This window comes from Callospermophilus lateralis, chromosome 7 (genome assembly GCF_048772815.1).
Source record: "Callospermophilus lateralis isolate mCalLat2 chromosome 7, mCalLat2.hap1, whole genome shotgun sequence".
NCBI lineage: Eukaryota > Metazoa > Chordata > Mammalia > Rodentia > Sciuridae > Callospermophilus > Callospermophilus lateralis.
In genome coordinates, this window is record NC_135311.1 from 103272753 (window position 1) to 103286615 (window position 13863).

At 36.7% G+C, this 13863-nt stretch overlaps 1 protein-coding gene across 3 annotated transcripts in view; it reads right to left on the reverse strand.

The window, feature by feature from the left end:
• Scp2 (sterol carrier protein 2) overlaps window positions 1-13863 on the reverse strand; it is a 98493-nt gene that overhangs the window by 54257 nt on the left and 30373 nt on the right. For all 3 annotated transcript variants that reach the window (XM_076860342.1, XM_076860345.2, XM_076860346.2), the window contains 4 exons: window positions 12186-12249; window positions 7505-7591; window positions 6158-6308; window positions 1921-2068 (listed from right to left, as the gene is read on the reverse strand). In XM_076860342.1, the coding sequence (XP_076716457.1) occupies window positions 1921-2068; window positions 6158-6308; window positions 7505-7591; window positions 12186-12249 (450 nt within the window). The remainder of the gene's footprint in view (window positions 1-1920; window positions 2069-6157; window positions 6309-7504; window positions 7592-12185; window positions 12250-13863) is intronic.

Below are 13863 nucleotides of genomic sequence, written 5' to 3' on the forward strand. Positions count from 1 at the left end.
TGACTTGGAGATAGATTCAGTGGAGGCTGTGAGAGAAAGAAAGGACTCAAAAATGATCCTAAGTTTCCAGTTTGGTTAACTGGAGGATAAGGAAGATTGGGGGAGGAGGAAGTTTGAAAATATCAAGAGTTCAATTCTGAACTTAGGTTTGAGATGCTTATGAGAAATCAAAAACTAAAACAAACAAACAAGAACCTTGAAAAATAGATAGTTGGATACCTAAATCTAGAGCTGCAGGAGGCAGACAGAACTAAGATATACACTTGAAAGCTGGCATCACATACCGGATGCTTAACCCTGAGACTGGGTTCCAGTTCTGCTATGGCAGCATATGATCCCTTCAGCCCTTTTCTCCCACTGATCACAATTGTAAACACTGGATAAAATAATAAAACAACTACCTGAGAACTCTGAAAAGTAAATAAAAGCAGGGGGGTTACAGGAGGAATTAATAGTGGAGAAGCACTGCACCAGGGTGAGTTCCCAGCTATCGTCCATGAGACTCTTTCTTAACAGCCGTGCCCAGGATGAGCACGGTTCTGGAACAGCATGGTAAGCAAGGGTGACCATGACTCACCAAAGGGAATCAGTCAATGGATCTATATAGTCACTAGATTTCTCCATTTCATGTGAAATGGTGTAATTTTAGCTCAAAGGAGACTATGAAGGTTAAATACACATACTATGACCCTTATAGCAATGGTTCTAACTGGGTTAGATTCTGCCACCAGGAGACATCTGGCAATGTCTAGAAATATTTTTGGTTGTTACAACTGTGGGGGGAGTTGCTACTGGCATTTAGTGGCTTAAGAGGCCAAGAATACTGCTGAATACCCTAAAATACACAAGCCAAATCACAAGAATAATAGAGCTCAAATGTCAACAGTAATGAGGTTGAGAAACCTTGCCCTACAGCAACTACTGGTAAAAAAAAAAAAAAGAAAATACAAAGAGATATAGCCAAAAATACCAATACAGGAGAATGGAGAACTCTGGAGGAGGAGAACAAAGGAACAGAAAACAGATAATCAAATGGTCGATCTAAATTCTACTGTATCAATAATTACATTATATGCTGAAGGTCTCAAGTTAGCACTGCACAACAGAAATATAATGCAAACAAAACCACATATGTACTTCATTTACATTTTAAAAATTTGTTTTTCAAAAGACATTATTAATGAAACAAAAGGCAAGCCACAGACTAGGAGAAAATGTTCACAATGTACATTTATCAGACAAATGACTTGGATCCAGTTTTAATTTTTATCTATATCTATAGATATGAAAACTTTTACAACAATATAAAGACAAATAACCAACAACCAAAGGGCAAATATTTGAACAAGTACTTTATAAAATAAGACACATGAATGACCAGTAAGCACATGGAAAGATGTTCAATATCATTAGTTATCAGGAATATGCAATTAAAACAAAAATAAGATACTACTATATACTCTTAAGCATGATTGAAATTTTAAAAACTGACTATGTCAAATGCTGGTAAGGAAGTAAAACAACTAAAAGTCTAATATACTGCTGGTAGGAAATGAAGACAGAACATTTAGATTCTACCAACATTTTTTTTCATTTCCTTTGTGCAAATATTTATTCATACATAATTAGAAAAACTTGAAGCATATTATACCAATTTTAAAATGTAACAGTAATTTTTGGATAACATAAATTATTGACTTGGATAATATAAATTATTTGTATACTCTGTTACTTCTGTGCTGGTATTATCTAAGACCACATGTTCTAAAAAGTCCAGTACCAAACCTGCTTATATTCACTCTGCACAGTGCAGTGGTGGAGCCAATGTGGAAACAAAGGTGGATTATTCTATTTAATGGTGAAAGTGAAGCTTTCTCAGTGAAAGTTACCCAATTAATCTGCCTTCTTCAAAGATACTACCTTCTGGACAGAGTCCCAGTGCTTCATAAGTAAGGAGCTCATTCACAGAAAAGCAATCATGAAGTTCAATTACATCAATATCATTTGGTCTCAGGCCAGATTTCTCATAGCATTTTCTGGCAGCTTCTTTACTCATATCATAGCCAACCTAAAACCAAAATCATGTATAAATAAATTAATGCAACAAACTGGGATTTTTAGGTAAGGAATTTTAACAAATTAATTATGTACCATGCATGGTGGCATGTATCTGTAATCCCAGCAATGTGAGAGAGAATTGCAAGTTCCAGGCCAGCCTTGGTAACTTAGGGAGGCCCCAAGCAAGTTAGCAAGACCATATCTCAAAATAAAAAAATTTTTAAAGGGGCTGGAAATGTAGCTCAGTGGCAAAGCACCACTGGCTTCAATCTCCAGTTCATCTCCCAAAGAAAAAAAGAGAGAGAGATTAATTATAAATAATCTTGACAGCTCAGAATACCACACATATTGAAATCTCAGTTTATTCTACATTACACAAAAAGTCCAAATAACCCAGCTACTTGGGAGGATGAGGCAGGAGGATCATGAGTTTGAGGCCAGCCTGGGCAACATAGAACCTGTATATAATAATAATAATAATAATGTCCAGGAAGGAGAATGTACATACTAAATTTTATACTACAAACTATAAAACTTTAAGTAAGACATGAAAAGGACTTAGAATTCTTAGATCATATTTTATGCTGTTACAAAAACTCTATCAAATCCTAATTATAGTTGTGATAAATCAGTTGAAGAGATTTGTCAATACATCATTAGAAGTAACAAATAGTGAAAAATATCAAAGAACTTCTGTATGAAAATACATGATTTTTTTTAGAAGATAATATAGGATTCAAACCATTATTCCAAAGTCCATGCTCTTAACCTCTCTTTGGTCTCGCATAATAAAAGAATATGTAAACTCAAATTTCATCAAGAAATAAAACTGGAATAATATAAACTATACCACAATCATTAAACCTGAATATAATTTCCACCTCTACCACAACCTAACTTTGTGATCCTGGGCAAGTTATCAGGACATTTTCAAGTTCACAGCACTGCTGTAAAATCATTTTGTATACTATAATTATCAAATAATTGCTTCTGTGGGGGAAGAGGGAGTTTTCAAATATTCAACTAACTCTAGGTCTGAATTCTTATCTTCTTTATCCATATTGCACAAAATCTTTAATCATGATTTTTGAAATGCTAAGGGTTAAGAAAGTTCTCTGGAGCTAGGCATGGTGGTACATGCCTATAGTTTCAGCTACTTGGGATACTCAGGCAAAAGTATCACTTGAGCCCAGGAGTTTAAGGCCAGCTTGGGCAACACATTAAGATTACATTTCAGGCTGCAGTTGTGGCTCAGTGGTAGGACACTTGCCTAGCATGTGCAATGCACTGGGTTTGATCTTCAGCACTACATAAAAATAAATAAATAAAATAAACATATTGTGTCCATCTACATTAAAAATATTACATTTCAAAGCCAGAGAGAGAAATAATAATAATAATAATAAATAATAATGGATCACAAGAAAATAGAAGGAAGATGAACAGAGGAGAAGGAAGGGATAAAAGGGAGGGATGAGGGAAGGGCATGGGGAAGTACTGGGGTATGAAATCTATCAAATTTTGCTACATCCATGTATGAACATACTACAATGAATCTTGCTTATATATATATTTAGAAATAATAATAACAATAATAATAGGGGCTGGGGTTGTGGCTCAGAGGCAGAGTGCTTGCCTTGCACATGTGAGGCACTGGGTTCAATCCTCATCACCACATAAAATATATAAATATGTAAAATAAAAGTATTGTGTCCATGTTCAACTAAAAAAATTTAATAGTAATAATAATAATAATAATAATGGAAGGTAGATCAGTAGAAAAAGGAAGCAGATGGACAGGGAGGAGGGGAAGAAAAGGAAAAATACTGGGGAAGGAGACTGATTAAATTATGTTATGTGCATGTACAAATATGGCATAATGAATCTAAACATTTTGTATAATTATAATGCATCAACAAAATATACTTAGAAATTTTTTTAAAAGACTACATTTCGGAAAAAGAAAAGAAAGAATCTCTAGAAACCTCCTTGTTTTCCCCATAACGCTGTAAGATCGAAGTTCGGTCAACTCAGAACAAAAATAAGCAGCACTCCTAGTTAGTTAAAAGTTATCATATTCATGGTTCCATCATAAGAAGCATCTATTCTCGTCAATTGTTTTCTCCCAACAGATCTTTTTGTAGTATTAGGTATTGAAACCAAGGGCTCTCTACCCATTGAGCTACATTCTCAGCCCTTTTATTTTTTATTTTGAGATATTAAATTTCCAGGTTGGACCTGAACTTGCAATCGCCCTGCCTCATTCTCCTTAGTAGCTGGAATTACAGGCACATGCCACCACACTCAACTTCTTAACAGAATCTTAAGAATGGGTTATAGATCTTTCAATTGTGTTAGCAGCCGCCGCTCTCTAACGCCAGTGCAGCCTCCAGTTCGCTGAGCTCCAGCTGAAGGAGAAGGGGGTAAGTAAGGAGGTCTGTCTATCATGGCTCACACAAAGCCGACTGCCTGCAAATCCACTGGTGGTAAAGCACCCAGGAAACAACTGGCTACAAAGCCGCGCGCAAGAGTGCGCCCTCTACTGGAGAGGTGAAGAAACCTCATCGTTACAGGCCTGGTACTGTGGCACTCCTGAAATTAGACGTTATCAGAAGTCCACTGAAATTCTGATTCGCAAACTCCCCTTCCAGTGTCTGGTGCAAGAAATTGCTCAGGACTTCAAAACAGATCTGCGCTTCCAGAGCGCAGCTATTGGTGCTTTGCTGGAAGTGAGTGGACCTTTTTGAAGACACCAACCTGTGAGCTAACCATGCCAAACGTGTAACAATTATGCCAAAAGACATCCAACTAGCACGCCGCATATGTGGAGAACGTGCTTAAGAATTCACTATGATGGGCTGGGGATGTGGCTCAAGCGGTAGCATGCTGGCCTGGCATGCGCGGGGCACTAGGTTCGAGCCTCAGCACCACATAAAACAAAATAAAGATGTTGTGTCCACCGAAGACTAAAAAATAAATATTAAAAAAATTCTCTCTCTCTCTCTCTCTCTCTCTCTCTCTCTCTCTCAAAAAAAAAAAAATCACTATGATGGGAAACATTTCATTCTCAAAAAAAATTTTTTTTCTCTTCTCCCTGTTATTGGTAGTTCTGAACGTTAGATTTTTTTTTCCCATGGAGTCAAAAGGTACCTAAGTATATGATTGCAAGTGGAAAAATAGGGAACAGAAATCAGGTATTGGCCATTTTTCCATTTTCATTTGTGTGTGAACTTTTAATATAAATGCAGGGATGTAAAGCATTAATGCAAGTCAAAAATGTTTCAGTGAACAAGTTTCAGCAGTTCAACTTTATAACAATTATAAATAAAACTGTTAAATTTTTCTGGACAATGCCAGCATTTGGATTTTTATAAACAAGTAAATTTCTTATTGACAGCAACTAAATGGTGTTTGTAGCATTTTTATCATATAGTAGATTCCATCCATTCACTGTACTTTTCTAACTGAGTTGTCCTACAGGCACGTACATGTTTTTAACGTTGTCTGTCTTCTGTGCTGTTCCTGTAAGTTTCCTATTAAAATACATTAAACTATACATAAAAAAAAAGAATGGGTTATAATAGCTGGTTTCAGTGGTAAACCCCTGTCATCCCATTGACTGGGGAAGCTGATGCAGGAGGATAGCAAGTCCAAGGCCAGCTTCTGCAACTTAATGAGACTCTATCTCAAAATAGAAAATAAAAAGGGTTGGGGATGTAGCTCAGTGGTAGAGCACCATGGATTCAATTCCTAGTAATAATATACACACATACACACACACAGAGAATGGATTATAATATTAAAATTTAAAATTTCTACCTTTTTTTTTTTTTTGGTATGGTATTAGGGATTGAACCCATGGCCTTGGACACACTAGGCAAACCCTTTCTACTTACTGCACCACATTCCCTGTCTTTTAAATTTTATTTGAAGACAAGATCTTGCTAAGCTGTTCAAACTTGCAACTGTCCTTCCTTAGCCTTCTAAATGAAATTTTTATAAGTACATAACTTCCAAAGCTAATGACAATATAATATTGCCTCAAAATTTTAAATAGAATTTCTTCAACTGGATTAATAACACAGAATTTCAGACATACCACTTTAATAACACTTTCTTCATCAAATGTACTTGGCAAATCGGTCACCATCTCCTGTGCCAAAATTTCCACAGCTTTGGATTGCAGTCCATACTTCTTTACAAATTCTTCGCTGGCCAAAATTGCTGCTGCAGCACCATCTGAAGTGGGACTAGAAGAAAGTAAAAATAAATAATTATTTATACCAGCACCACCTCAATTGTAAGATTCGAGACTACACAAGAAGAAAGGCCAAGTATTTTTGCTGGCCAGTGCACTATCTCTTTTATGATACTGACAGTTTAAAAAATCATATATGCTGGAAAAACTGAACTTCCAGCAAGACCTTAAATGTTATCAGTCACTGCTTGGTCTCTATCTCCCAAAAAAGTTTTCTTTGCAAGGAATCCAGGATTTGCCACTGCAGTTACATAAGGCACTGTCTGGTAATCTTCTGAAGAGTGAGTACAAAGGTTATTTTATCTTAGTACAATAAAGATTCTACTATAAGCCTAAGTAGTTCCAATGTTGCTACCTCTGAAATAGCTCAGTACAAAAATCTTTTCAGAAACTGGGAAAGGAGAAAACAAGAGGAAAGTCCACAGTTAAGACTCTTAGTTATAAAAGTCATAGTGAAGAAAATATCAGAAAGTCCATAGTTAAGACTTTTGAGATCTCCTCAAAATATATCTTTTTTCCTTAGAGCAAGCTGTAAAGCTAGGTTGCAAACACAGGAAGCCCTCTGTGAGTTCAGCAGGGCTTTCTAAATGGGAAGACCCTCAGATTGCAACAGATAAAAGCTGGCCCAACTTGTTCACCTGCATCCCAGCCAGCATCTCCAGAGCAAAGCCAGGTGTATACAAGGACACAGGACAGGCAAGAGCTATTCAACATTCACTCAATCTTCTAGGAAACAGATCACATCAGGCAGTTTGCAAGTTGCCAATATTATTATTTTTAGAGCTATGATTTTTGTTTTACTTCTACTCTTAGCTACTATTACACAGTAAAATTTCCTGTGTTAGAAGTCTATAGCAGGAAAAACAAAATGTTCAAGGAAAAAACCTTGGAACTCCACTAGCCTCCTAAGCCACATTTTAGTGAATAAATATAATTAAAACAACCAAAGTGGGTAGAAGTTAGGAGAGAGGGAAGAAGTAAAACACAGTTTTTCAACAAAGGAGTCAGTCTGTCTCTGGGCAGGAACAGGAAGAGAGTATTCTAGTGAAGGACCCAAAATGGAACTACTTGTAGGAATTCTGTAAAATCTACACCCAGATACAGAGCCTAAGATTTAACCACAGAGAGATGAGCAAGGAGAGAAACAGCTACATCTATCTTTTAAATGTTAAAATGTGTTTTTCTTACCAACATTGTAAGACAGTCAAAAACTCAAAAATGCTTCGAGATGCCATCACTTCATCTAAACTGTATTCATCTTGAAATTGGGAATACCTAAATACAAATAAGCAGTTACAAAATGTGAGGCAGCGATTATAATTTTTGTTGAAGATGTCTGGGTCCAGAGTTACAGAGAGAATAATCTGTGAATATTCTTTTCACAGCCAAAGACAAACTTTTATGAATAGTTTCAATCTTGAATAAATAAGTCATTTGAGCTTTATAAAAAAAAAAATCCCAACTCCAAAATATCCAATAAAATCTCTGGACACAGAAGTTTGGTGAGGCTTCCTAGTTGAGAAACACCTGATGTGCCAAAAGATAAAGTGCCCTGTTGCCACAGGGAGAGGACATGAAAGTTCTGCATTGGAACCCTCCCAGACTCCACCCTACATGCTTCTTTATTTGGCTGTTCCTTATTTCTATCTTTCATAATAAAACTATAATTGTAACTAGAATGCTTTCCTAAGTTCTATAAGTTATTCCAGAGAATTATCAAGCCTGACAAGGTCATGGTAACCCCTGGATTTGTAACCAATCAATCAGCGGTGTAGATGGCCTGTCCACCACCTGCAGCTGGTGTCTGAAGTGAGGGTGGTCTCATGGAGGATGAAGGCCTTAATTCATGCGGTCTGCATAAACTCCAAGTGGAGCATGGCAGATTTGAGTAGCAGTACACTCAGCTAGTGTTAGACCTGTTGAGGGTTAAAACAGAATTGCACAATTTTTGCTGGCAAATTATACAATACTGATTCCTTAAAAGCAAAATAAAATGATGTGCAACTCAACCCTTTTTTGTGGTGATACTATACAAGAACATTTAATGAAGTCTAATGGAGCTCTTAAGTAAATGTAAGTTCTGCGAGTTCGAAAGCTAAAACCTGTAATAACTTTTTTTATCTTTATTTTTCAGGTCACAATATTTTTATTCATTTATTTTTATGTGGTGCTGAGGATCGAACCCAGGGCCTTGTATGTGCTAGGCGAGCGCTCTACCACTGAGCCACAACCCCAGCCCCTGTAATAAATTTTTGATTCTTAAAAAACATATTTCCTATGCCAGGCATCATGGCATACACCTGTCATGCAACTACTTGGGAGGCCAGGGCAGGAAAACTGCAAGTTTTAAGCCAGCCTTGGCAACTTAGCAAGTCCCTGTTTCTCAAAATAAAATATTTTTTAAAAGGTCTAGGGATATAGCTCAGTAGTAGAGCTGTAGCCTAGCATGTACAAGGCCCTAGGTTCAACCCCTGTTTCTGCAAAACACACAAACAACAACTAAAAAACACATTACCCTTCCATAACTGCAAAGAAGAAATTTACTTTTATTCTCTTTGGCTCCTCTAACAATATAATCATATGGCTTCAGAAGCCACCCTGGAGAAAATAGTAGCAGAAAGATAAATTACAAAGGAGTTTATAAAAGCAAATGTCAACTCCTGGGGAAATTAACAAGCGATTCAAAATTTTAGAAAATAAACCAGTGGCACATGACTATAATCCCAGCTACTCAGGAGGTTGACACAGAAGGATCACAAGTTTGAGGGCTGCCTCAGCAATTTGTGAGAACCTGTCTCAAAAAAAAAAAAAAAAATTTTAAAGAGAGAGAGAGAGAGAATTTTTTAATATTTATTTTTTAGTTTTCAGTGGACACAACATCTTTGTTTGTATGTGGTGCTGAGGATCGAACCCGGGCCACACACATGCCAGGTGAGCACACTACCGCTTGAGCCACATCCCCAACCCCTCAAAAATTTTTAAAAAATGGGAATTGAAGATGTAGCTCAGTGATAGAGCACCCATGAATTCAACCCTCAGTAACATACAAACAAAAAAATTTTTAGATGATAAAGCCTGCATAACTTAAGTTTATATACTAGTGTCTGCACTTTCACTTGCAGATGAAGTTAACAGTAAACCAGATTTCAAAAACCATCTTATTTGGGCCACATACTGTGCTAGGCACCAGGCACAGTTTATAATCCCTACCCTCAAGGAACTCAATATGATTCCATGGCAAAGAAATATATAATTCTAATATGTATAACAAATGTTATGATAGAAATGTTATATGGGGTGCTGTGGGAGCACAGACATGCTTCATATATCAGAAGATAAATAAGAAGTGGGGAAAAAAGAATTCCCAACGGAAGTAGCAGCACAGGCAAAGCCTCTCCAAGGGAAATGGTCTATCAGAGCAAGGGCATAACGTGTGGAAGAGAATGTGGAAGCAAGGCAAAGAAGATGGGATGGGAGAAATGAACAGGGATTAAACCATGCAGCCCAGTTATGATGTTTACATTTTATATTGAAAATACCGAGTAACTACTAAAAGATAGTTAATCTGAAGTGTGACATGACCAGATCAGTATTTCTGCAAGAAGGCTGAGGCATGGGAAAGAGATGGTAAAAAGGCATTACCAAGAGCAAGTAAAGACTGGGGCAAATACTTAAGGTAAGAAATGATAAGGCCCACCAGGCCCAGCAGCACATAGTTTGTAATCCCAGCAATATAGGAGACTGAGGCAGGAGGATCACAAGTTTAAGGCCAGCCTCAGCAATTTAGGGAGGCTCTGCCTTAAAGCAAAAAAATAAAAAGAACTGGGTATATAGCTTAGTAGTAAAGCACCCCTGAGTTCAATTCCCTGTACTGAAGAAAAAAGAAAAAAGCAGGGGAGAGGCTGCAAACTGGAAATGAAAGATGGAGAGAAAGGATAAATTCAGACATAGCAAGGGGGGCAAAATCTCTAGGACTTCAAACCACTACATATGGGACACTGAGGGGAACGCCAGACGCAAACATGACTTCTCATTTTCTATCTTGGATGACTAGGTGTATACTGATATCATTTGCTAAGATGCAGAACAATGAAAGGGAAACAGGATTGAAGGGAAATGACAAATTCTGTATGAACATGTTGATTCATAGGCACCTGTGGGACATCTGAGGCGACAACCAAGGGAAAGTTATAGACACAGGTGTGAAACCTCAAGTGACACAGGCTATCCCTAATCCTTATCACCAATTCTCACTGTATTCTTATAGTTGGTAAGAAAATGCTTGAGAACAATTTCTTAATTCAACCTTATATAGGAATATGTGCCAGAGTATCTCTAATGACTGGTCAGCAAGCCCAGAATTCTCTTTATCACTAGCCAAGTAAAACCGAGTACAAGAAGTTACCATCTAAAATTTCTGAAACAAACCCAAAAGGCTCTTCTGGGCTGCTTCAAAGACTTTTTTTTTTTTTTTTTAGTTGTTGATGGATCTTTATTTTATTTATTTGTATGTGGTGCTGAGAATCAAACCCAGTGCCTCATGCATGCTAGGCATGTGCTCTACCACTGATCACAACCCCTGCTTCAAAGAATTTTAAATAATAAAAATGACATCAAGTGGGTAGGGTTGTGGCTCAGCAGTAGAGTGCTCACCTCACATGTGTGAGGCCCTGGGTTCTATCCTCAGCACCACATAAAAATAAATAAATAAGGATACTGTGTCCAATTACAACTAAAAATAAGAATAATAAAATGATATTCAGTAATAACATATGTCAACCTGGCGCAGTGGACAGGAAGATGACAAGTTTTGAAGCCAGCCTCAGCAATTTAGCAAGACTTTCACAACTTAGTGAGACCCTGTGTCAAAAAGAAAAAGGGGTAGGGGACTTGGGATATAGCTAAGCAGGAAAGATCCCCTGGGTTCAATTCCCAGGCCCCCCCCCAAAAAAAATAAAGAAAAAAGAAAATCTTTAAAGAAAGAAAAAGAAATAATGTCTGCCTATTCAACATAATTGACAATTTATATTATGTAACAGAAGATCCATGGAAGCAAGAAACTCAACTGTGTTTTCACCAGTAGCTAGAACAATGTCTTATATGTAGTAGGCTACTGAACATATATTTGTTGAAAAAAATTCCTTAAGAGAATATATAAAAAGTGGATAAATAAGTGCCTGGTCAGGCAAGTAATTAAGCCAAAGAAAGACTTAGAAGCTCTAATTCTTTGGGTAAAGTGAAGAGCTACTTTTTAAGCCTCAAACTGTAGTGCTATCAGACAGAACCAATTCCTTATAGTTTCAGGAAATCACGAAGAGTTTTTATGATTTTCTAGTTCTAAATACAAAGAAAACCAATTCTAGACCATATTTATGGGCTTAAAACTGCTCATCCTAATTCTACTATTCAACAGCCGCAAAGTTTCATTGCACATTTATGTACCCTACTGGATCCTATAAACACCAAGATGAGACACATGGCTGCTTGAGGATCATCATCATCAGAGGAAGACTCACAGGTAACTAAATGTGACGTGTCAAAACAGAAGTATTCAGAACAGGCAATGAAGCTCTAAGAAGGTGTTAAGAGAAGCAAAGAGGGTTGTAGTTGTGGCTCAGAGGTATAGTACTCACCTAGCATGTGGGAGGCACTGGGTTCTATCCTCAGCACCACATTAAAAAAAATAAAAATAAAAATAAAGATATTGTGTCCACCTATAACTAAAAAATAAATATTTGTTTAAAAAAGAAGCAATGAGATTCAGGCTGAAATCTTTGAGGTCTTACATTTATTTTTTAAGTACAAAGTTGGATATTACACAGTAGGATAAACCAGATTTCTTATAATCTCATATCTCTGAAATACTTACGGGTTATTAACTGAATGTTTATGATTTTTCCATCCAATTTTTGCAAAGTGTTCAGTTTTTGTTCCTGTGGAGAAAGAAAACATCTATTAGTGTGTTAATGTCTTTCTGCTGCTTATTAACGAGTGCTGCAATGGTACTTAGTGTTCTGCTGAATATTCCTACATTTCCCCCTTGCATAGATATCAGTATTTAAAACTTGAACACTGACCTTCACATATACTTCTTTATAACTAAATTTGGGTATGTTTAATTAATTGAAACAACAAGAGGCATATGAGATAAAAATAATTCAAACTGCTCTATTTTCTTTAGTATAATGAAGAGTCAAATTTGAAAAACTAGAAAATTATAGTCTAAAATCACAGTGGTCTAAGTCAGGAGAGCACTGCAGCAATCCTAGAGTCTTCCAGAAACCCTGATGACCCTAGGGTTAGTGAACAACAAGTCATGCCCTCCAGGGCCTGATTAATACCTCATCATCAGGCAAAAGGTTCTTTAGAAGAATCACATCCTGACAAAAATTATGTATGCTTTTTAAATTCCTTAACAGAAAATGTGTAAATATATAACAGTGTAAAGAAAACAAGAACAAGTACACCAATGAGGTAAAACTTGCAAAAATTTACCTCTTTTTAAAAAGAAAAAATGGAATTAAAATAGTATTTGAATTCTCCTTTGGAGTTGGAAAGGCCAACAAAAGAAAAAGTCCAGTGATTAGAATTGATGTCATGGATGGAATGGCATGGTAAAATAGAATGTCCCCATTTCTGTTTTATCTCTGTATTCTCCGTCAAGGAGGAAGATTTTTCAGGCCAGAAATGACATACATATAATCAAGCACAACTTATACCAATTCTAATAAAAAGAAGATAACACCAAAACAACAAATAAGCCAATCAATGGGAACAAGGAATTGAACAGACACCTCTCAGAAGATTTGAATTAATCAACAAATATATGAAAAAATGTTCAACATACCTAGCAAATAGAAAAATGCAAATCAAAACTACTCTTAAGATTTCATTTCCCTCCAGTCAGAATAAGTGTTGACGAGGATGTGGGGAAAAAGGCACACTCATACATTGCTGGTGGGATTTCAAATTGGTGTAACCAATATGGAAAGCAGTATGGAGATTCCTTGGAAAACCTTGACTGGAACCACCATTTGACCCAGCTATCCCACTCCTTGGTCTATACCCAAAGGACTTAAAAACAGCATACTACAGGGACACTGTTGCATCAATGTTCATAGCAGCACAATTCACAATTGATAAATTGTGGAACCAACCTAGATGCCCTTCAGTAGATGAATAGATAAAGAAACTGTGGTATATATACACAATGGAATACTACTTAGCATTAAAAGAGAATAAAATCACAGCATTTGCAGGTAAATGGATGAAGTTGGAGAATATTATGCTAAGTGAAGTAAGACAATCCCAAAAAACCAAATGCCAAATGTTTTCTCTGATATGAGGATGCTGATCCATAATGGAGATGGGGTGGGGGAACATGGGAAGAATGAAAGAACTTTAGATAAGGGAAAGGGAAGGGAGTGGACAGGGAGGTAGGAAAGATGGTGGAATGAGAGACATCAATACCCTAAGTACACGTATGAAGACACAAATGGTGATACTCTACTTTGTATACAATCTGAGACATGAAAAATTGTGCTCTA